The 21,991-nt window shown below is 46.6% G+C and overlaps 1 protein-coding gene across 3 annotated transcripts; it reads right to left on the reverse strand.

Annotated features, from left to right (window-relative positions):
* Positions 1 to 2,489: 2,489 nt before the first annotated feature.
* Positions 2,490 to 21,775, reverse strand: LOC115332453 (actin cytoskeleton-regulatory complex protein PAN1-like). Of its 3 annotated transcripts, XM_040209686.3 has the most exons (13): positions 21,412 to 21,769; positions 19,313 to 19,416; positions 15,852 to 15,950; positions 15,606 to 15,750; positions 10,021 to 10,068; positions 9,902 to 9,958; positions 9,675 to 9,731; positions 9,440 to 9,496; positions 9,205 to 9,261; positions 8,653 to 8,928; positions 6,691 to 6,755; positions 5,683 to 5,902; positions 2,490 to 2,725 (listed from the first exon to the last, which is right to left on the reverse strand). In XM_040209686.3, the coding sequence occupies exons 1-13, from the start codon at positions 21,590 to 21,592 to the stop codon at positions 2,574 to 2,576; spliced, it is 1,518 nt and encodes a 505-aa protein (XP_040065620.1). In that variant the 5' UTR covers positions 21,593 to 21,769; the 3' UTR covers positions 2,490 to 2,573. The 3 variants fall into 3 exon arrangements, with proteins under 3 accessions (XP_040065620.1, XP_042144377.1, XP_042144376.1); XM_042288443.1 differs by lacking the exon at positions 15,852 to 15,950 and having other exon boundaries at positions 21,412 to 21,775; XM_042288442.1 differs by lacking the exon at positions 9,205 to 9,261 and having other exon boundaries at positions 21,412 to 21,747.
* Positions 21,776 to 21,991: the final 216 nt, after the last annotated feature.

Below are 21,991 nucleotides of genomic sequence, written 5' to 3' on the forward strand. Positions count from 1 at the left end.
CTCTCGTCAGGCCGTGCTCTATCCAATAATTCGCTTTCACCGAGGCAATAGCCGAGATCGTGGTCACGGTGAACGAATAAAACCGCGCCAAACGTCTCTCGTCAGGCCGTGCTCTCTCCAATAATTCGCTTTCACCGAGGCAATAGCCGAGATCGTGGTCACGGTGAACGAATAAAACCGCGCCGAACGTCTCTCGTCTGGCCGTGCTCTCTCCAATAATTCGCTTTCACCGAGGCAATAGCCGAGATCGTGGTCACGGTGAACGAATAAAACCGCGCCGAACGTCTCTCGTCAGGCCGTGCTCTCTCCAATAATTCGCTTTCACCGAAGCAATAGCCGAGATCGTGGTCACGGTGAACGAATAAAACCGCGCCGAACGTCTCTCGTCAGGCCGTGCTCTCTCCAATAATTCGCTTTCACCGAGGCAATAGCCGAGATCGTGGTCACGGTGAACGAATAAAACCGCGCCGAACCCCTATTGAAAATATTTCCATACTCGGCATACTGGGCCAGTATCAAACTGGATTATTGGACGGGCAAACTGGGAATACTGGTAGTGGTTTTACTGGGCATACTGGGCCAGTATCAAACTGGATTATTGGACGGGTATACTGGATGCACTGGAAATACTGGATATACTGGGCATATGATAAAACCAGCCATACTGGTCACACAGGTACACCGGTTTCACTGGTGAAAACGGTACAACTCGTACCCGAGACCAGTACAGCCAGCTTCACCACACTGAAAACTCAGGCTACAAACTATCACAACGATTTTATTTGCATAGAAATTTTAACCACTCCTTTAGTGGTTTTAACAATAAAAAATGGTAAATCCAAGGCTGAATAACTAACTGAAAATAGTCAGCCAAGAACCAAGTGTCTCGTATATTGAAGGCACCATGGTGCCTTCAATATACGAGACACTAACTAGAAAGAAAAGACTGACTAGACAATAAAAACATTCAGCGTGTGGCGCAACATAAAGTCCTAAGGAAAACACAGTTTCACCTTCCATCCCAGCACAGGGGGGAGGGGGGGGGGGGGGGGCTATGAGTCACCCCAGGCAATCCAGCGCTGGGAGGGTACCACGTGATGTTCTGGTTGGGCAGAGATCAAGGAAACATGGCACTCTCTCAACGGTGGATTGGCTGGGGTGGCTGGTAGCATCCGCTGCGCTTGGAGAGGAGGTGAAACTAAGTATAAAAGAGAATTAAAAAAAAAAACAAAAAAACATTCATGGTGCGGTCAAATATGCTCGAGGCACCATACTGTCGGTCAAATATGCCCGAGTAAAGATTAAAAAAGTCCGACTATACAAGAAAAACAAAAAAACATTGCATGGTGCCTTTACTATGCCTGAGGCACTAAAGAAGATAAAAGAAAGTCTAAATACTAGACATGACTCAACATGGGCTGGAAACTGGACTCTCCCAACTGTGGGTTTGCTGGAATGGACGTAGCGTCCGCCACACTTTGACAGAAGGTGAAACCAAATATAAAAAAGAATTAAAAAAAAAACATTCAGGGTGTGGTGCAACGCCTGTCTGTCAAATATACCCGAGGCACCACACTGTAAAGATTAAAGTTTAACTACACAAGAACGAAAAAAACCATTGCATGGTGCTTTCAATATATTCGAGACACTAAACAAGATAAAAGAATGTGACTAGACAATAAACACATTCAACGTGTGGCGCGACATAAAGCCCTGTAGTTAACACATTGTTTCACCTTCCGTCCGAGCGCAGCGGAGGCTACAAGCCACCGCAGCCAATCCAGCGTCTGGATGGTATCACGTAATGTTCTGGTTGGGCGGAATTCAAGGAAATGTGACACTCTCTCAACGGTGGGTTGGCTGAGATGGCTGGTATCATCCGCTGCGCTTGGAGAGAAGGTGAAACCAAGTATAAAAGAGAATTTAAAAAAAAAAACATTCATGGTGCGGTCAAATATGCTCGAGGCACCATACTGTCGGTCAAATATGCCCGAGTAAGGATTAAAAACGTCCGACTAGACAAACACTAAAAATACTATTGAATGGTTATTTCAATATACCCAACACACTAAACAAGACAAAAGAAAGTGACTAGACAATAAAAACATTTGTGTGGAGCAACATAAACCCCTAAAGCCTTCCATTCGAGCGCAGCGGAGGCTATGAGCCACACCAGGCAATCCAGCGTCCGGAGGGTATCACGTGATGTTCTGGTCGGGGGGAGCTCAAGCAAACATGACTCTCTCTCAACAGTCGGTTGGCTGAGATGGCTGGCAGCCTCTGCTGCGCTTGGACAGAAGGTGAGATCAAATATAAAATAATTAAAAAAAAAAAAAAATTCGTGGTGCGTGCGACGCCTGTCGGTCAAATATGCACAACATAAAAACATGAAGGTAAAAAATTGCACTAAAAAAGAATAAAAGAAAAAAAAATTCTTCGATTAGAAAAGCGCCAGAAAACAAGGACAACAGGAAGAATAGACGAAACGATGCGCTGTTGTCCTTGTTTTCTGGCGCTTTTCTAATCTAAGATAAACCAACTTGCCCAACTCAACATTCTTTTACAGAAAAAATTCACTCTGCACTGCGGCACCTGGCAGGGCGGCCCAGATCCGAAAGAAAGTTCGTCATTGTATTGTTAATCTGTCGCAGGCGGACAGCATGGTCTTCTTGGGGGTTGGCAGCCTCAGGGTTTGGGTGGTGGTTGATGTAGTAGCTCAAGGCGTCTGAAAGAAAATTGGATCAATAGTTACTAGTTAGAAGTAATGTAAGACCTGCATAAAATCAGAGTTCTTTTTTTTCATATTTTGCCATGTAAAATTTGCGGCTCGTATCATACGCGGGTCCCAACAATTTTCAGCTTCAATGAGGCGCGATCTAACGCAGTTTGACATAGTTTCGGTTTCAAAGCAATATGGTGTTCAAAATAGCTATCATCCCCATTAAAGGGTTAGGGAAACGAAATTCCAGTGCTTATTTTCTAGCTTGAATGTGTTGCATGTTGCACCCTAACCTCAAAAACACCAGTCTTCCGTTGAAAGGCACAAGAAAACTAATTCTAAAGCTAAATAAACAATCTTTCAATGTGCACCTGGTGGATGCATGCGGAGCCTATTTGGGAGCTAATCTGACAATGTTGGGGAACTTGCTACGTACTCGTAACATAGCAGATTCCCTCGGAGCAGCGCCGCCCTTTGGAATTTCAACATTTTCCCTTTTAGCTTACCACCTAGCTCAACTCACATATTGCGTATTGTACCAAATGGTCGAAGGAGACAGAAAGGAAGGACTCCCCTCTTTCTTGGACCCTCGTTCGTGCAACCGGAAACAGCCGTTCTCCCCACAGAAGATTAGCCAGTCCCTCAAAACACAAATGTTACTTTCCCCACCCCGTTCAGCCCTAAGCTGACAGTGTTGTGGAAGCTACGTCCTCCATGGGCCAGTCACATGCTCGGTTGTAACGCACCGACGCTATTGACACCACCACAACTCTGACAATGCCACCAAGGGCAAAGCTCATAACCACGCCTGCCTTGCTACTCCATGGACGCGAGAAATCTTTTCTTTCTGTTTTTGTTTGCACCGGATATCCCGACGCATCGCGCTCTCCATTCGCTTCTCTTCGAGCGCTTGCTCGAGTGCACCGTTTGGAACGAACAATATAGCCAGTCATTCAAAATACAAACGTGTAATTATCATTTACGGTTATTATCCGTCATGCTTGACTCATTTCCAAACGAAATCTGAATATTTAAATTTTTGTTTCCGTACCCCTCTAAAATAGCAATGTCCGAGGTGCCACCATCTTCCGCAGTCAGGCTAGTTTTCGGGCCCGACGGTCCGAAAGCAACACTCTGCTGCCTTCAAAAGAAAAGTCATTTTGGTTGTGGAAGACATCGGCAACAGTGCTGCCGGATGACAATTCGCCATAAATGAAGGCAGCATCACCCGATGAGACGACAAACGCAAGCTGATCGCGTGCAACGAAACGAGAAGCTTTAGAGGCCCAATGAATGGAGTGTTCGCCGACGTCGAGGCACATCTCAGCGACTTTGTGAAAGAGCAATGTAAATGGCACCTTGCTGTAAACATCGAGCTGCTGCATGAGAAGGCGAGAGAACTTTGGCAAGCCGACCCCCCACTGTGTTGCTTGCTCTATTCGCCGCGCCAAGTTTTCACTGCATCGGCGTACGCTCGTCTCTCGCCCTTTCAAGATGTGCGGGATTTCAGATGCACTTGACGGCACCGAAGCTGAAGACGACTGCCTTTGGGAAGAGGCGTCGAACAAGGAGTCTCATGGAAGTGATGACAGTGGTTGAGGTTTGATTACGACACAAATAAACATTTTTCTTAAAGGACACATGCAAAGGAAAAAAACATTTCTTGTAAACAGGCTAGATGGAAAAAGAATATTATAAAACGAATTTAAAACAAAGAAAAAAAATTTAGCTATATTTACGGCACAAAACGAATTTGTATCTGGCGCTCGCGGGTCAAAGTCACGCTGCCGCCGCCGCACGCTGAGCGTTGTGCGACGCCGCTTCAACGCGTTTCTCCGCACCACCGTCTCTGCACAGCACACAGGTCTATCACGTCGGCTTATGCTTTTCCAGGGATTTCCTTTGGGCTGTAGAAGTTTACTTATTAACCTTACTTTTTTGTTATACTTCAGACAAAGATGAGTAAGTTACTTTTAGAGGCCATAGGAAGCTTCCGAAAGAGCACAAGCACCACGTGATAAATATGGGCCAGTCACGTGATAAGTAAGGGCCATTGTTCCGCGGCGCCAACTATAAATTCGTATAGCGCCGTAAATATAGCTCTAAAAATTTTTTTTCTTCGTTGGACTCTCAATTTGTTGTGTGCCACATGCAAAATTGGGAAAAAAAATTACGAATGTACCTCACTGCTTGAATCCAAATGAAACCGGCCGCCGGTCTTTCGAAGTTCGAAGAACTTCGAACTTTCACCCTAAAAGTTTGAGTTCGAACTTTTGACTTTTTTGGAATCAAAAGTTCGACAATTTTCGAATTCTTTAGATTAATAAGTTCGAAAGTTCGAAAATTATCGACTTTCTCAGCGTAGAAAGTTCGAAAGGGTTTGAACCTTTTAGTGCAAGAACTTCGAAAGTTCGAAAATAATCGAATTTTTTAGTCTATCAAGTTCGAAAGTTCGACAAGCATCGAATTTTGCTGCGTCATAAGTTCGAAAAGCATCGAACTTCTCAGTTTAATAAGTTCGAAAATTTGACTTCGGTCGAATTTGTCCATATGGAAAGTTCGAAAATTCGAAATCGTTCGAACCGCTTGATTCGATCATCGAAACTTCGATTCGAAAAAAGTTCGCGACATCCCTATTAAAAACCCTGAATTTTGATACTGCCAGTTGCACAAACCAGACTGGTTTTTATATTTTCCTGGAATCCTTGGACAAGTTGTGTTTTCCTCTTCTATTTTGATTCAAACTTTTGTTCGTAAATGTCGCAGAAAGGTGTCTTCCTCCCCTCATCAGAAAAACGAGGTAGCCTCCCCATTATACAAGCTCTTGATGCTGGTGGCAGATTGAAGACAGAACAACAAAGTTTTGTTCAAGCATTTGAGAGTGCACATGATAAACACTATTCAAAAGCCACCTCTGCATCACATATCTAAATTCTGAAGATACACCAAAACACATAGCTTACTTTTTACTGCGGCCACCTTCCTTGGTGTGAGTGCTTGCTTTGCTGTGGCTCCAAGTTTGGCCAGGCGACGGCTGGCTTGGCCTGTCACGCTTCTTTGCCGCAGCTCTTCGATGGACCAGATGCACCGCATGAGATCTTTAGTGAATCTCTGGTCACTTGGCAGTTTCAAAAGGTGCGTCATTTTTGTTTCGGAGAGGTAGACATCGTCTCCCAGATGAATCTGTGACAAAAGGCACGCAATAATAAGGAAGGATTCTATGAAGAAAGCAGGATTTTGCAGAAATCATTTCGTAATATTGGTCGGTTTCAGGACATGCAATGCTTTAGTCACTCTAATGTTAAGGCCCGTTCACACGCTTGCAACCTCTTAGAACCGAGTGCCTTGGAACCTCTTAATCTCTCTTACGACAAGAGGCAGTCCAGCATATTTTCTACTTCTTTTGTGCATTATCCTTTCTTTCTTGGCTCGAAAAACGTTTGTCAACGTTATAAACGAGCCTGGTATTACAAACATTTGACCTCGGAAATCCAAAACCTCCGCTCTTGTGAAATGCAGTTCCAGAGTCACCACATAGGTGTCACCAGCATGCCAGTGTGCTCTCTTGTCTTAAGTAATTTTAAGAGGTTTCAACAGGTCTCATCTCTCTTGGTCGTACTCGATTGCAAGTGTATGAAACGGCCTCAAGTAACCAAAACACATGATGTCAGTTCAGTCCTCTCTGAACTTTAGTGCTTATATATTAGTCACCGATGTGCACAGAGGGATTGGAATACTGATTAGTGCGCCAAGCGCTGCGAAGAGGAGAAATCTCGAGTCATGACAGATGCATGCGGCACCTGCCGCGGAGAGAACGCCGAGAATGTCAACACATCGCACTTCTCGTAAGAGAGAGCAGTAGCTATGCTGATCATTGCAAGGCATTTCCTCAGCAGATGCACGGAGTGCTGGCTGATTCTCCCCTTACAAGGACAATGAAAAAAAAAAAAAAATGTAAACCAGTCACTTACATTCCCTTGCCTGACTTCATAGAGTGGTCGCAGTGGACCCTGGACAGCTGCATTCAGCTGGTGTGCTGTCCATGAAATATAAAAGTGTGTGCACTGATGAGATGAAATGGTTAGCTTGATTTTAGGCAGAATTTACAGAAACTCCCTAAGGATTCACAAGTACTTGACAAAGCATAAGTACAGCCTGTTCAAGGCGAACTCCATTCAACCTAAAATTTTGGGATTACGACGAACCCACATAGGAAAGGACTACAGTAAAACCTCGTTATAACAAAATGGGATAGAACAAACTAATGGATATAACAAAGCAATCATAATTCCCCTTGCTTGCTAATAGCGGAAAGAAATGGACATTGGCTATAACAAACTAATGGTTATAACAAAATAATTATGACCGCTCCTTCAACTTTGTTATAACGAGGTTTCACTGTATACTGTAAGTGGGGACAACTTTCTGCGGCTATGAAGTTAGGGGGGCACTAAAGGAGGTTTCTGAGGTTGTTTTGGTGATAACTCACTTTAGAGCTCTAGGCAGCCAAAAAATTACAAAAGCATGATCATGCGCAACCTGACCGAACGACACACGGTGCTCAACAGCTAATCACAACTGCTCGCTTCCCACATGTATTTACCATGTATGTTAGTGTCCCAAATTAGCACTTCCTACGGCACCAGAAATTTGAATGACAGCATTCCGACTAACAAAAAAGCAGCAAAAACTCGTCATCGCTCGCCAGCGCTAACAATATCGCGCTTTGTACCCAACTGCTTTCTATGAGAAAACAAACGCTGATATCAATACAGTATAGACCACTTGCAACGTAACCGCTTATAGTGCAGGACCGGGTATAACGCGGCTTTTTTAAACCACCGGTTCGCCTCCCATAGAACTCCATGTATTTACATACCGCTTAAAATGCAGGCGCGCAAAGGGAAATACCGGTTATAGTGCGGTTTTTGGAACAGCGCGCCGACTGACCGGCGCTGCGAGCACGCTTCCCTGTGCGACACTAGATAACGGCACAAGCCGCAAGCGGCACTCGCAGGGCAAGGAGATTGCTCGAAGAAGCGAAGAGAGGCTTCAGTTGCCATAGCGACGGAGGGACGCACGCACGTGTCGTTCACGTGCGTGCGTCCCTCCGCTGCGTTGGAAACAAACAACCGCAACGAGAGACCAATCGCAGGTCAAGGAGAAGTGTTCGCGCGCGTTGCATGCTGGTCGCGGACCGGCTGCTTCTATCCGCAAACATGGCGTCGGTGGTGATCGTCGACATAGACGGCATGGTAGAAGCTCATCGTTCCGCGTAAAAGCGCTATCCTTGACTGTGAATTTTCGTTGTGTGTCGCTATGATAACCCAGCACGTACTAGAAGGGAAGATCCACCTACTCGTGCGGCGATGTTGTGGTGGCACTCTCAAGACGGCAGAAACGCCCATGTCGTCGTGTTTGTTTACTTCGACTACAGTGGTGCTTTCTAAGCATTTGTGTTTTCGAACATCGTCCGGATTTCTTATTTGGAGCATTTCATGCCTGTGCTCAAGTTGAAGGTATTACTGGCGCGTACCGTATAAAGGATGCGAATTTTCCTGCGTTTTCATCGCCGGAGAAAAGTGATTAGGGTTAGCAATCCTGAACGCTCGCAACGTCCGTCCGCAACCCGTTAAAAGGCTGCGCCAGGCAAAAGTCACTAATTTCTTTCAAAATGTGTGACACACTTGAGAGAGAAGTGTACTAGCCTGGTGAAATAAAGACTTTCCTCAAACTAAGCTTAATTTTTCATCTAACATAAAATAAATTCTTTTACAAAGGTAAGTTGTCTGATGGCATGTATTTTGGCCTGAAAAATTGATGTTTCGGTTACAGTGCGGTACCGCTTATAGTGCGGATTTTTGCGACTCCCGCGACATACGTTATATGCGGTCTACACTGTACAATCATCAGACTTTGATGGCTCGGTTTACCAAGATTTCCAGCTTCGCCATGAACAGGACGTTGAGGAAGAGCCGCTGGTGGGGCAGGGTGTTGGTCCAGAGGAGGTGCTGCCACAGGGATGGGAGCGGGGCGATCCAAAAGGGGGACAGCTGCAGGGGCAGGAACGGGCTCTTGATCCAAAGGGGGGGCTGGAACGTTGTGTTGATCCATAGGGGGGGCTGCTGCAGGGGCGGGGGCATTGTGTTGATCCATCGGGGGGACAGCTACAGTGGCGGGAGCAGGGTGCTGAGGCAGAGAGGGTGCCGCTGCAGGAATGGGAGAAGCAAGGAGTAGAGCTGCCATTGACACGAGACCAAGGGAGGCAGCTGATGCTAGAGCACGCGGAAAAGATGGAGACCTATTCATTAATTTCGATCATTTAAACAAGCTCCTGGCTTTGAAGAACCTCAGCATCTTTAGAATGCCTGAAAACTGTATAGCTGAAAGATGCTTTATGGCCTTTACTGATTTAGCCTCCAACATCCAAAAGCGTGGCCTTTAATCTTCCCTGCGACATCAGAATGTCAGTAACCCAGACTTACCAGAGTGCGACACAGAAGCAAGATCAGACCCATGGCGGCTGTTCGAAGCATGACGACCTAAAAAGTAAATACAATAATTGGTTCCTGGCTTTGCAAAACCTCAATATCTTTAGAATGCCTGAAAACTGTATAGCTGAAAGATGCTTTGTGGCCTTTACTGATTTAGCCTCCAACATCCAAAAGCGTGGCCCTTAATCTTCCCTGCGACATCAGAATGTCAGTAACCCAGACTTACCCGAGTGCGACGTAGAAGCAAGATCAGACCCATGGCGGCTGTTCGAAGCATGACGACCTAAAAAGTAAATACAATTATTGGCTCCTGGCTTTGCAGAACCTCAATATCTTTAGAATGCCTGAAAACTTTCTAGCTGAAAGATGCTTTATGGCCTTTGCCGATTTAGCCTCCAACATCTAAAAGCGTGACCTTTAATCTTCCCCGCGGCATTAGAATGTCAGTAATCCAGACTTACCCAAGTGGGACGTAGAAGCAAGATCAGACCCATCGAGAATGTTCGAAGCTTGATGACCTAAGGAGTAAATACAATTATTGGCTCCTGGCTTTGCAGACCCTCAATATCTTTAAAATGCTTTCTAGCCGAAAGATGCTCTATGGCCTTTACCGATTTTGCCTCCAACATTCAAAAGCATGGCCTTTAATCTTGCCCATGACATTAGAATGTCAGTGATCTAGACTTACCCGAGTGTGATGTAGAAGCAAGATCAAAGCCATCGCGGCCGTTTGAAGCTCGACGACCTGAAAAGGAAATACAATTATTGATTAGCGCATGAAAAGACATGCTCTGAAGAGCAATTTACCAAGGGACACTGCAGCTCCGTTCTGTGAAGCCTTCTTACGGGCCACTTCTGCAAAAAATGGAAGTAGAAGCAATGGAAACACTGTTACACAAACAAAATCCATAAAACAGGGGTAGGACAGAAAAAAAAAAAATATTTTGGAGTAATTTTTGGACGAGGAAAATTTGCGTTTTGCAGCAGCTTAGGACCAAAATATCCCACATTTCAGAACAGAAAGCATTGAAAACGCAGCTTTGATTATGGCCACTGCGCCCCAAATAAGTGAGCTTGACCACTGCACTGGAAATGCTGACCATCACGGTAAGTTCAAAATGGCATCACCGTCCATATTTGCAAATAGGTTAAAAAAAGCATCAATATTATGCAGTAAAACCCAGCAGAAAACAATGATTTGGGAAAATGTAACCATTAAAGGGGCTATGACGGATAGATTATTCTTGATATGGAATGCTCATAGGCTACTTAGTAGATACACCAATTGTGCTATTTTTAGAGCTCTGGTAATTGCAATAATCGGTTTATAAATTTTTATCATTTTCATCTGGCGACCAGGCAACACTGCACAAGTTACTCACACCCATGGCGTCCATAAACCACATGATCATGAACGCTCTCTCATTCAAGGCGCCCCCATGATCGCCCAAGCTCTCCCTCGCCGCGGCACAATCAAAACCGCTCACGCAGCACGGTAACCGACACGCTATTCTTGCTCTCGGCCCCGGCCCGTTCACCTTCCACCCTGCATGTGCCTGCGAGACATTCTAGGACGACGGTGACCACGCCGAGTTCGTCCATAACTCGCATCTCTGGAGCTGGTCGCCAGCGGGTTGCAGTCAAAATGAACAGCTTCCAACGTCTCTTGATAGCAATCACCCTCATTGCTGCTGCGGTCAATGTCGAACACTTTGACAAGGCGAGCAGCAATGCCGTAATCGTCACAGAACGTATGCTTGAAAAGCGGAAGGTAAACGAGGAAGCTGAAGCTCGAGACGCCATGAGAGCCAAGTCTGTGAGCTTGCGCAAGGGGACGCCGCGTGGGAGGCTGGTGAAGTCACCAGCCTCCCAGCCAGGGTGGCATTTTGAAATAGGGCGGGTCCGAGGGACCCGCATATAAATCGATTCATCCACGAAACTAACGCGCCACTCTCAAAACAAACTTAGGAGGATTATAGAAACATACAATGGGTCCTAACAGTACAGTTATCTCATTTTATTTTTGGCATGTCATAACCCCCTAAAGGTGTATCCACACGACGGACCAAATTGCTGTTTCGGTCCGCGGGCCGCGCATCACGTGATCTTACGTCACCGGTTTTCAAGGTCCGCCGGCGGTCCGCGGACCGCGCTTCTGAGAAATGCCAAGTGACTTTTTTCGCCCGAACCTTGGCGGCGGACCGCGGCGTTTTTAGTATAATTGAAGTGCCAAGTCTGGCAACAAGCTGACTTTTGTTGTTTGGACTGGAATCCAAATCCAAAGTCGTTTTCTTTTGGCGCCAACTGGTGAAGACGAAGAAGACCAACCTTTTGTTGTGCTTCGATGGCGGTATGGTGTGACGATGCAACTTTTTACTTAATCGCGCTCGTGGAGCAATTCCCCGCTCTGTGGGACAATAGATGCATGCCCTTTCCGGTTCACTTAAGTCCTCCACGTCCTCAATAGTCAACGCCAGGGCCACCGCGGCCAAACGTCTCTTTCGTTCAACCTCCATCTTGGCTCCTTACAAATAGCCTCAAAGCAGCTCGCTGCATGCGTTTGGCGGAGCTGTGAGGTCGAGGGTTAGTCTGGCCCGTTCGCTCTGTCAATCTCTTTTGGTCCGCCGTGTGGATGCTCATTTTAGCCGGGCGGTCCGCGGGCCGCGCATCACGTGATCAATCGGTCCGTCGTGTGGATACACTTTAAGGGATGTCGAACCGAAATCTGGATTCCACAAAACATACAGCAAAAGCGTGCAATGGGATGCTACAAACACCAAAACATCACTCATCAGCAATATCTCTAACAAATGACTGTATTTAAAAAAAAAAAAAAAAAAAAAAGGCGTACTTGACAGAAATGTTTACGTCTCTTTTCTCTGAGGAGAGGCAACAGCCCTCGCGTCTTCACCTCGCCACCTTGAGGGGGCGAAGCGAAGAGAGGAGGAAACAAGATATCTTCACGTCACGCGCCTCGTCGGCCTGGTTCAATCTCGGCCTCTTTTTCCAAAAATATGGCCGTCCATTCGAGATATCGCCCAACGAGTAATGTTGTAGTGATTGTAGCGTCCAGACCTACATCTGCATTTTTTTTTGTTTTTTTTTTTTAATCCAAATTTTGGTTTACGATCCCTTAAATGATATTGAGGAATTTCAGATGAATTTTATATCGGACTGAGTTTGATGGCCATACTAATGCAGAATTTTAAATTATAGTTCTGCATTTCTTTAAATAAGCATTTGACACAATTAAGACGAAAGAGTGTCTAAGAGAGCAAATAGTTCAAAGCCGATTGGGCTAACCCAAATACTGCCCGCACCTTGCTGCTCCTAACACGGCAATGCAAGGCAGCAAAGCCCACCAAGCATGAAGGCCGTGACAGTGTGCACAGTGGTTAAGAGATAGGCAAGAAACGATTTGTAATTTCCCCCAAGTGCCCTGGCGCACATCCGACCAATAGACGATTTGCTATTTTCCCAAGCGCCCTGGCCCGCGCGCGAGGAATGGTGGGGAGACTGTCCCTCGCCTGGCCGCCCTGCCTTGAGATCGCATTGCCTCCTCTTAATCCTCTGTTTTTCAATTCCATTACTTACTTTTATCTATTCAAGCATATTTTTTTACGGCTTCTAAGTGTTTTTATTCTCATAGTATTTGTGTCTTTATTTTTCCTTTTTCGACGAGAGTGCCAACGGACAACACGCCGCTTCGCGCGTCGTTCCCCAGGTGAGTACTACCGTTGCCACTGATTCCTATCGCGCTGTTCATTATAATTCAATTTGACCCGCATGCAGTCGAGAGGAGCCATTTATGAACACCCGCGTGCATGTCATAGAGATAGGCAGAGGTCTGAATCAACAATCGCGACGCGAGAGCCCAGTACGCTGTGATTTGGCCGCCCGCACTCGCTCCGTTGACTCGGACTGTAGCGTGTGCCTTCGAGTGCCGCTTGCTTGACCAAGATACAGCACGCCGCTTTGTCGCCGCGGATCATTTGCCCGAATGCCTGCGAAACCGTAACACCATTCAGCATATCCAACGCTGCGGCGCCTGACAACTGCATGCAGTTGTCAGCACTTGAAAAAGGGTGTTTGCAACTGAAAACCGCTTAGCCTTAGCATATAGATCAGGGGTGGCCAAGCTGCGGCTCCCGAGCCGCATGCGGCTCTTCGCGTGTTAAAGTACGGCTCGCAACTCCCTCCCCTGTTCCCCCCCCCCCCCCCCCCCCCCCCGTTAAAAAGAGAAATGGAACGCGTTTTAAATCGAAAGACAGGTTGCGGGATTGTAGTCTTGTGCTACTGCTACCTTACGTACAGAGGGACTGCTTTTGACTCGGATAGATTAAAAGTAGTTCGAGTTCCGTTTATTTGTCTGAACAAAAGCCCCGCCCCCCCCCCCCCTACCCCCCCTTGCGGCTCTTGGAAGTTTCGTGGTTTTGTTTACGGCTCTTAGGCCGGGTCAGCCTGGCCACCTCTGATATAGATTAAGAAGGCATACCATAAGCGCCTGACAACTGCTGCAGTTGTCAGGCGCCGCAACGTTGCGTATGCCTCAGCTTCGCAAACGTTCGGACAAATTATTCGCGGCGACAAAGCGGCATGCTTATGTTGGTCAAGTAAGCGGCACTAGAAGGCATACGTTACAGTGCGAGTCAACGGAGCAAGCGCGGGCAGTCAAATCACAGCGCACCCGGCTCTCGCGTCGCGATTGTTGATTAAGAGCTCTGCCTACCCCTATGACATGTGCGCGGGTATTAATAAACTGCTCCCCTCAGCTGCACGCGGGTCAAATTGAACCAAAATAAGCAGCTAACAGCACGAAAGGAATCGGTAGCAACGGTAGTACTCACCCGAGGAACGACGCGCGAAGCGACATGTTGTCCTGTCGGCACTCCCGTCGAAAAAGGCAAAATAAAGGCACCAATACTATATATTTACAAGAAATATTGCACGCAGAAGAGAATAGAACCACTTAGAAACAATAAAAAAATACACTGGAATAGATAAAATTAGGTAATGGAATCGAAACACAGAGGATTAAGAGGAGGCAAGCGACAAGGCAATGCGATCTCAAGGCAGAGCGGCCAGGCGAGGGACAATCTCTCCCATAATCCTTCGCGTGCGGGCCAGGGCACTTGGGGGATTTTGCAAAAGGTCTATTGTGGGAACAGCGTTTTCGTATGCCCAGTCCCCCGGCTGCTCTTCGATCAGATTGCCTTCCGTCGCCGTGCATGTCCTCTTTATCTTCGTTATTTAGCGTTAATTCTTTCTTTTCACATAATCTAGTTCATTATTTTCTTTTATATGTGTACTTATTTCGTTCTCCATGCCGTATTTTCCGTGCAAGATTCGCTCTTGTGTGTACATTTTGTCGCTTTCAAAACGAGTGTTGAGGGACGCCAGGCTGCTTCTGAAGCGAGTATTACTGTTTTCACCATGCACTATCCCACCATTAGCTCACTTATCTACCTGCATGCAATCACCAGACAATAGTTTCACAAACCAGTGAACATGTCACCACTGAAAAACAAAACCGTAATTGCAAAGCGAAGGCAACAGTGCTTGGATTTGGCCGTTTGCGCTCGCTGTGTGAAATGTGAACATATGACATCAGACTACTGTTTGCGTGCCCAATATGGAAGAGGCTGCTTTGTCATCACGAATAGTGCATTTGCACGATCCTTTCCTGGCTTGCCGCAGTTGCGATCTGATGGCCATGTCTGGACTGCGATTTTCGTAAACAGTCGTATCTTCACCAAAACACACCTCAGGAGCAGCGAAAGAGGCGGTTTGGCGTCCATCAATGCCCACGTCGAAAACGACAGAAAAAACATGCAAGAGCAAATCGTACACAAAAAATACAGTAGGCAGAACGAAATAAGTACACTTATAATCACGAAAAAAAGACTGAGTCAACAAACACCGTTCCCACAAATCCTAGGACGCACGCCGTGGCATCTGGGAAAATGACATTGTCTATTCGGTTGTCGCAAAACTCTCAATGGTGCAATACACTGTGCCGAGCCTCCAGATGCGTGCGACGAGTTTAGGCACATGCGCAGGAGATGTATAATGTCTGCAGCAAAGAAAGAAACCCAATTCAAGTGAAATGTTTCACTAGCATTTGTTGCCGGCTCATTTTCGTTATTTACTTCAAATGTCTCCTACCAAAAGGCAGGCATGTTTCTAGTTAGGGACAACATTTCTTGGAATATCACAAACGATGAGGACATACGCACGACTATGACACTCGTGCCCATAGCTTTTGACTGCATTGCCAAGAAAGGCGGTCCCCGAGTGCTCACTCGCCGCATCTTCCCTGGTGCTGGGGAATTTGGCACGGTCTAGTGGCAAAGCTGTCACACCCCTGATAAGACCGGTTCAAAGAAGCATACCAATCTTGTCCAGAAGGGCAAGGCCTAGCCGCCTGCTGTATTCCTTTTCCTCTCTCAAGCGCTTTCGAAGTTGGACAATGACTGCATTTTTTTGACGAAGTGAATTAGTCTCTTCATCACTCTCGCTGCTCTCTGACCTCGTTCTCTGAAATGAGAATAGCAATAAGTGGGTTCTATGAGCGCATAAAAATTGTTTATTTAATTTTCTACTTATAGAGAACGTTAATTATTCCCAGGCTTTTTCACCTTGGAGGTTTCTGTCCTGTTGGAGTTGTAGTCTTCGCACAATTTCTTTTGAGCAATAAGCTGTGCTTGTTTTCCGTTCTTTGGGTTTTTTGACGACGTCTGTGCACCCAATGGAAAATATTACGCCAATTACATTATTGTTTCCTAAAGGTTGACAAACAACTAGCACTTTGTGCCATGCAGAACAGCCTTCTCCAATGTCCTTCTCTCTCATCTACTTGCACAATGTAGCCTAAAACAGTACGATGAGCCGATGCACAGGCTCCGAAATTTCTATTTCGTGAAATTCTATAAAAGGTGTCTTCAAACTTATGCCTCGATTTATTCACAACATCTGTAGTCAAGACAGTCTATGAAATATTTTAGCTCTATGCTCCGTTCCATACATAGCGTGCAACGCAGTCAAAGCTAGTGCACCGGTTTGCACTGCCGACCATTCGTACGTTTGCCCCATAAGATAGTGCTGCCCCTGTAAAAAAGAACAAAGTAAAAAAATGTGCATCTTCGGAGCTAGTAACTGATAGCGGCGTTACAATTTCGACGAAACACCAATATATTTTTTTCTTTTCTTTTTCAATAAAAAGGAAAAGATAATGTTAACTACTTTAAATTGTTTTCCGTTTTCATTGGTGCGGCAGCCACTTCGGGCTTTTGGGTTGTGCGGCTGGCCCCTGCCTCGCCGGTTTTGAGAACAGTCTTACACAGCAAGCCCAAGTACCTCTCCTGCTTGGTTATTTTTAAAGATTCGTTGTGCGGAGATCTCGAAAGAGTGCGAGCAGGTGAGCGCCAATGTGTACATGAGTACAAGAACAATTTTCCCAGAGACGTGTCAGTCCGTGAAGCCCTGGAGACTGTCAGTAACGACACCGGAGCGTGCGGCCATACTGTCGCAAAGTGCAAGGCACAGTGTCTATCTGGCAAGGTGGCATTTCCGAAGCGAAGACCTTGCAACGCGAGTTTTGAGCATGTGGACCGTGTTGTGAACTGCCTTCAGTTATGTCTGGTGTTAAAATCGGCCTTATGGCTTCAAAGTGAAACAAGCCTTAAGAAGGAACCGCGCCGGTGATGAATAGTGCCTAAGGCTCAGTTTGCTTGCAGGACCTTAAGGCCCGTTCACATTCTTTCAACCGAGTATGACCGAGAGAGATGAGATCTGTTAAAACTTCTTAAAATGTTAAGGACGAGGGAACACACTGGCATTTTGGCGCCATCTATGCGGTGACCCTGGAACTGCGTTTCACAAGAGCAAAGGCTTTGCGGGATTTCTAAGGTCAAATGTGCGTAATACCTATAAGAACGGCTCGTTTATAACGTTGACAAAAGCTTTTTGGGCCAAGAAAGAAAGGATAATGCGAGAGAGAAATAGAAAACATGCCCGACCGCCAAGTTTACACTTGTACCCAATGGATGGCACCAGTGTGTCCTCTTGTTGTAATAGATATTAAGAGGTTCTAACAAAACCCGATTCTAAGAGGCCACAAGAGTGTGAACGGGCCTTTAACCTTGGTTGGCTAGGCAGACAATGCCCGTGGCTGCATTTAGGTGCGTCTGGTTTCTTCTGCCTAAAGGCCCGTTCACACTCTTGCAACCGAGTACGACCGAGAAAGACCAGACCAATTTTTAAGCCTCTTGCGACCTCTTAGGACCGGATGCACTGTAGTAGAGCTGGTCCTAAGAGGTCGCAAGAGGCTTAAAAACCGGTCTGGTCTCTGTCGGTCGTACTCAGTTGCAAGAGTGTAAACGAAACTTTAGGGACCGTAACCTTGGTTGGCTAAGTGGACGACGCATGTGCCCGTGGCTGCATTCCGAGGCCCCTGCTTTCCTTGAAAAGAAAACAACACTTGACCCTGACCTCGAGTGCCATGTGGTGTGTACGCGTCTATTGTGAATCACTCTCAGTTCATGGGGCGCCGGCACCAGAGCAGCGAGAAACTGCCGTCTGGATGACTTCCATACACCAGCGCCAGCATTCCAACTCTTAAGAAAACTTGGATGAAGTCGCATCCCAGTATTCGTTATATAAAGGCCCGTCCACTGCACTCTCAAGGTACTCTCAGATTTTCACGGTATCATGTAAATAAACGGTTTAAGCAGACACCCTGGATCTCAACCATTCTTACGTTTTAATGGGGCCGGCACTAGGTTCAAGCGGAACACCAACCCCTAGTCTACCCCCTTATAAATAAAAAGAAACAAGAAAAGAGGAACTGACCTATGCACTTCCGCAATGCACACAATCATGCACAAAAATTATGTAAAAAAAAAAACAAATCTTACACGTTAAGTGGATTTGAGGTACCGCCACCGAGACGTCGGTATCGCCAGAGCAGCGCCTTTTACAGTTCGTCCCCGAAACGCGTAGAGTAACACATTTTTTAAATATTTTTTCATGTGCACTACTTCAGTACCTTTCCCAGCTTTGTACGCTATGTATGAAACAGAGTATAGTGAAAATCTAGGAGGCAGTAGGCAAGTTCTACCACGCAGTCCTGATGTTGGGCCGAGACCTAAACAAATATCAAAAAATTTGATTTGTAAGCTATGACTAATCAAGGCAGGAGTGACAGGCGGTACGCTACAAACTCCCTGACATCACTTGTACAGCAATATTTCAAAGGGATGGCCGTATTTTGGGAATGAAAGGGAGCAATTCAACAAGGCTGACGGGACATACTCTCGTCATGATTCTTCATTCCCTCTCCTCTTCGCTAAGTTGCCTTGAGAAAGTGAACCGAAGCGAGGAGAAAAGTGAGGCCGCTTCTCATTCTAAACTGTTCTGTGAGAATTGTGCCGCTCTTTGTCCTAATTACAGCCATCCGTCTGCAAGTGCTGCTGTGGGACGAATATTTCAGACACGAGCCTAATGTACTGCATTTGGGACAAGATGCTTGAAAAAAGTGCAATTAGTCAATACGTAATAATAATAAAAAAAAAATTTCACTTAAAAAAATAAAAATCTGGAAACTTAGAATTTTACATACAAGCCAACTACTGAGTCTGCTCGGCTGGCTCAGAACAGATGCAGTGAGCAGCATTGGTGGCGTATGCAGCGCGTTGTCTGCTACTGAAGCTTAAGCGCGAAACACATGTACGACGGAACCGTCCGATCTGACGTCCGACCACGCAATACGACGGTCGGAGGCGAGGGTTTTCAAAGCTCTCCGATGCTACGAAAACCCTCGCTCCCAAAGTCATTCCGGCAGTCCGCACGTCGGATCGGACGGTTTCGTCGTACATGTGTTTCATGCTTTACTGCGTCTGCACTGAGCTTCCCGTTGCCCCAGCAGCTGTCAAAACGCGGAGCACCGTCCATCCATCAGCGAGTTCCCCCTAACAGTAGGTAGCTCTATACATTCCTACTGGCAAAGGCTTGCTGTATCAGCAAGCTTTTGCCAGTAGGTGGCACATTTCCATGTGCCAGCAGGCACATGGAAATTAAGCTATTTGAAACATGAACTTGCCTTCTGCATGGAGTCTCCAACTCCACCTTCAGGGAGGTTGTTGAGAATCCTTGGCACTGCTACTCTTGCCTTCTGCATTTTTTGGATGAGAAGTTCAACTGTCCCTGCGAAGATTGTGGGTAACGTGCCAAACCATAGCATTACTTTTGAAAATTAGAACAAGCAATCACGCACATCACATCGCCTCGCACTAGTGGAGAACATGAAAGCTTCTTATGTTCCGATTTCAAAACGTCTTAAGATGGAGTGACTCCATTTTTAGCACACCAGCTTACGGAGCCTTTACTCGACTAGCATAGGTGTCTAATAGCGAGTTCGTTTCACACGCACTGGCGCTGTTCGAGTTCTCTCCCAGAATGCATCGCACTCGCAGAGTGTTGCACGGAGAACTGGAATCAAACGAACTCGCCAGATGCACCGAGTGCAGAAAACCAAGTCCAGAAAACTGATGCTGTCACCATCTATGTCATGGAAAAGGTACCAACCTCAAACCGAAAATAGTGTTTTTCTGTTCGGAGTCATGGGTGGAAATGCGAGAGTGCAGTCGCTACCAACGTTTATCTACAAACGTTGGTCGCTGCAACCTGTAGTTTATCATTTCGTCGTTTACCCTGAGACTGGGGGGTCTCAGGGTAAACGACGAAATGGTTGACTTCCACCAGCTAGCCTGTACTTTGACTCTTTTCTATAGTTTATATTTGCGATGACTTCAAGCAACTGGGCTGTCGTAAAGATGGTTACAGACGGCGTAAATTTCCGCAGCCAGCTGTCTACAAAGCGGCTGGTTGCGATCTCTTTATAGCCGCTTACACTGAAGAAAACTGATGATGCTGTCCAAGCAGAAGCTTGACCCATTTGAGCATGGTATCATACGTGAACCACTGAAAGGGTACGGCTTAAAAACTTGTCTCTTGGAATATCCAGCAAAACTTTTCGTGGGACTTTCGATTTCGATCATCATTACAGGTGAATCAGATATCAGCCGTGGTGAGGCGTCGAGAAAGAGCTTTCTCGAACAAAATACGACGGGGTACCTTAGCTTACGTAGGTAAATGTTAAACATTTGTCGACAAAACACGAGTTTTGTCGACAAATGTTCAATTTTTCACCCGCGCACGGATGGTGATAAACATATCGAGGGCCGCTGATGCGTCTGTTCTGAGCATTTCTTTACACACCGGTATATTTCAGCGTCTGTACGGCAACGGAGCGACTTAAAACCTGCAAATAAAGCACGGTTTGTCAGTTGCTTCCTTCATGAAGTAGCAGACGCTTACAATTCAAGCTCGCATTTGATTCCTTTGCCCGCGGGACCCGATTTCTATCAAAAAATCTACTTTTTTTTCCTTTCGGTTCCGCGACACATCGTAGCAGACGAGTCCTCGTCGTCTGCTCATCGCTCCTCGCCGGAGCGAGGCATGACGGGATTGCATTTTGGCGCACTCACGATTTCCTCGGTGCAGCGAGTCCATGCACGCGTGGGGTGTTGGCGCTGAAACGAACTCTTAAGCGCGAAACACACGTACGACGAAACCGTCCGATCCGACGTCCGACCGCGCAATACGACGGTCGGAGGCGAGGGTTTTCAACGCTCTCCGATGCTACGGAAACCCTCGCCCCCAAGGTCATTCCGGCAGTCCGCACGTCGGATCGGACGGTTTCGTCGTACATGTGTTTCGCGCTATAGAGTGCAACCACTCGCGGAGTGCCGGCTGAAACGAACCCGCTCCACGTTGCGAGTGGGCACGCGTGGGCACGAGTGCCGTGAAACGAACTCGCTATAAAACATTTCATGCGTGACGCTCATGGGTGGCGCTTCACCTTTGTTTTTGTTCCTCGAATGCAGCCTTCACACTAAAAAAGTACAGTACATGCATTCGTAACACCCGTTTTCAAATAGCCCGAATTACAGCTTTTGTGAAACCATGTGCCTTCACTGCGCAAGTACTTGAACGATGGGGGCATTTGTTAGAAGTAAGGCGCACTTGTTCGTGCCCGGCCGCCCTGCTCCACGTGCGTATTAGCTCACACAAAAATCTCCAGAACCGACGATTCCTGAGCATGGTATCTTAAAAAAGGTATCACACGAATACACATACCTCCAAGCATCTCCACCGTCGCTTCGTAGTAGCCTTCTTCCCCTCCTTTCTCAGAGATCCAGAACGCTTCAAGCTTTTGTTTTGGGTTGCAGTCTTGATCATCCCTAGGCCTAAACTTCTTTATCATCGAGATCGGCATAACTAGTCGGCCACCGTCGGTAAACTTTACAAATGCGTACATCGCCCAACGGACGCCCACAACACCCGCGACGCAAAAAAACCCAGCGTACGGGCGGTCGAGGTCCAGCCGTCCACCTCTAACGGTCGAGCAATGATGGGGACGCGGGCAAGCAACGATAAAGCAATTATGGCGACGCAGACGGTCAAACGCAGGCACGCAAGAGAAGACAGAAAGCGCGCGCAAGACAGGGACTGGGCTTGGCTAGGCTGCGCCCACTGGCTGCGCCTGTATGAATAGACAAATAAACAAAATTGACTTATTTTTATATTGGACGGTAGCTCGCGCCACCTAGGTTTTAAGAGACGAAAGCAGTTTTTTTTTTGGCCTCTAACTTTTTATTTTGGTTTTGGTAAGTCTTGACATTTTGGCATCTTGCTGGAACTACGTTTTACTATACTC

Source organism: Ixodes scapularis, unplaced genomic scaffold (genome assembly GCF_016920785.2).
Source record: "Ixodes scapularis isolate PalLabHiFi unplaced genomic scaffold, ASM1692078v2 ptg004480l_1__unscaffolded, whole genome shotgun sequence".
Taxonomy (NCBI): Eukaryota; Metazoa; Arthropoda; class Arachnida; order Ixodida; family Ixodidae; genus Ixodes; species Ixodes scapularis.

Coding starts and splice junctions, on each gene's coding strand:
- LOC115332453 (XM_040209686.3), bottom strand. CDS start 21,592: ATGTACGCATTTGTAAAGTTTACCGACGGTGGCCGACTAGTTATGCCG. Junction 10,069..15,605: donor TGCCCTTCTGGACAAGATTG/GTATGCTTCTTT, acceptor CATTTTTTGCAG/AAGTGGCCCGTAAGAAGGCT. Junction 8,929..9,204: donor TGCTTCTGTGTCGCACTCTG/GTAAGTCTGGGT, acceptor CCATTCCTGCAG/CGGCACCCTCTCTGCCTCAG.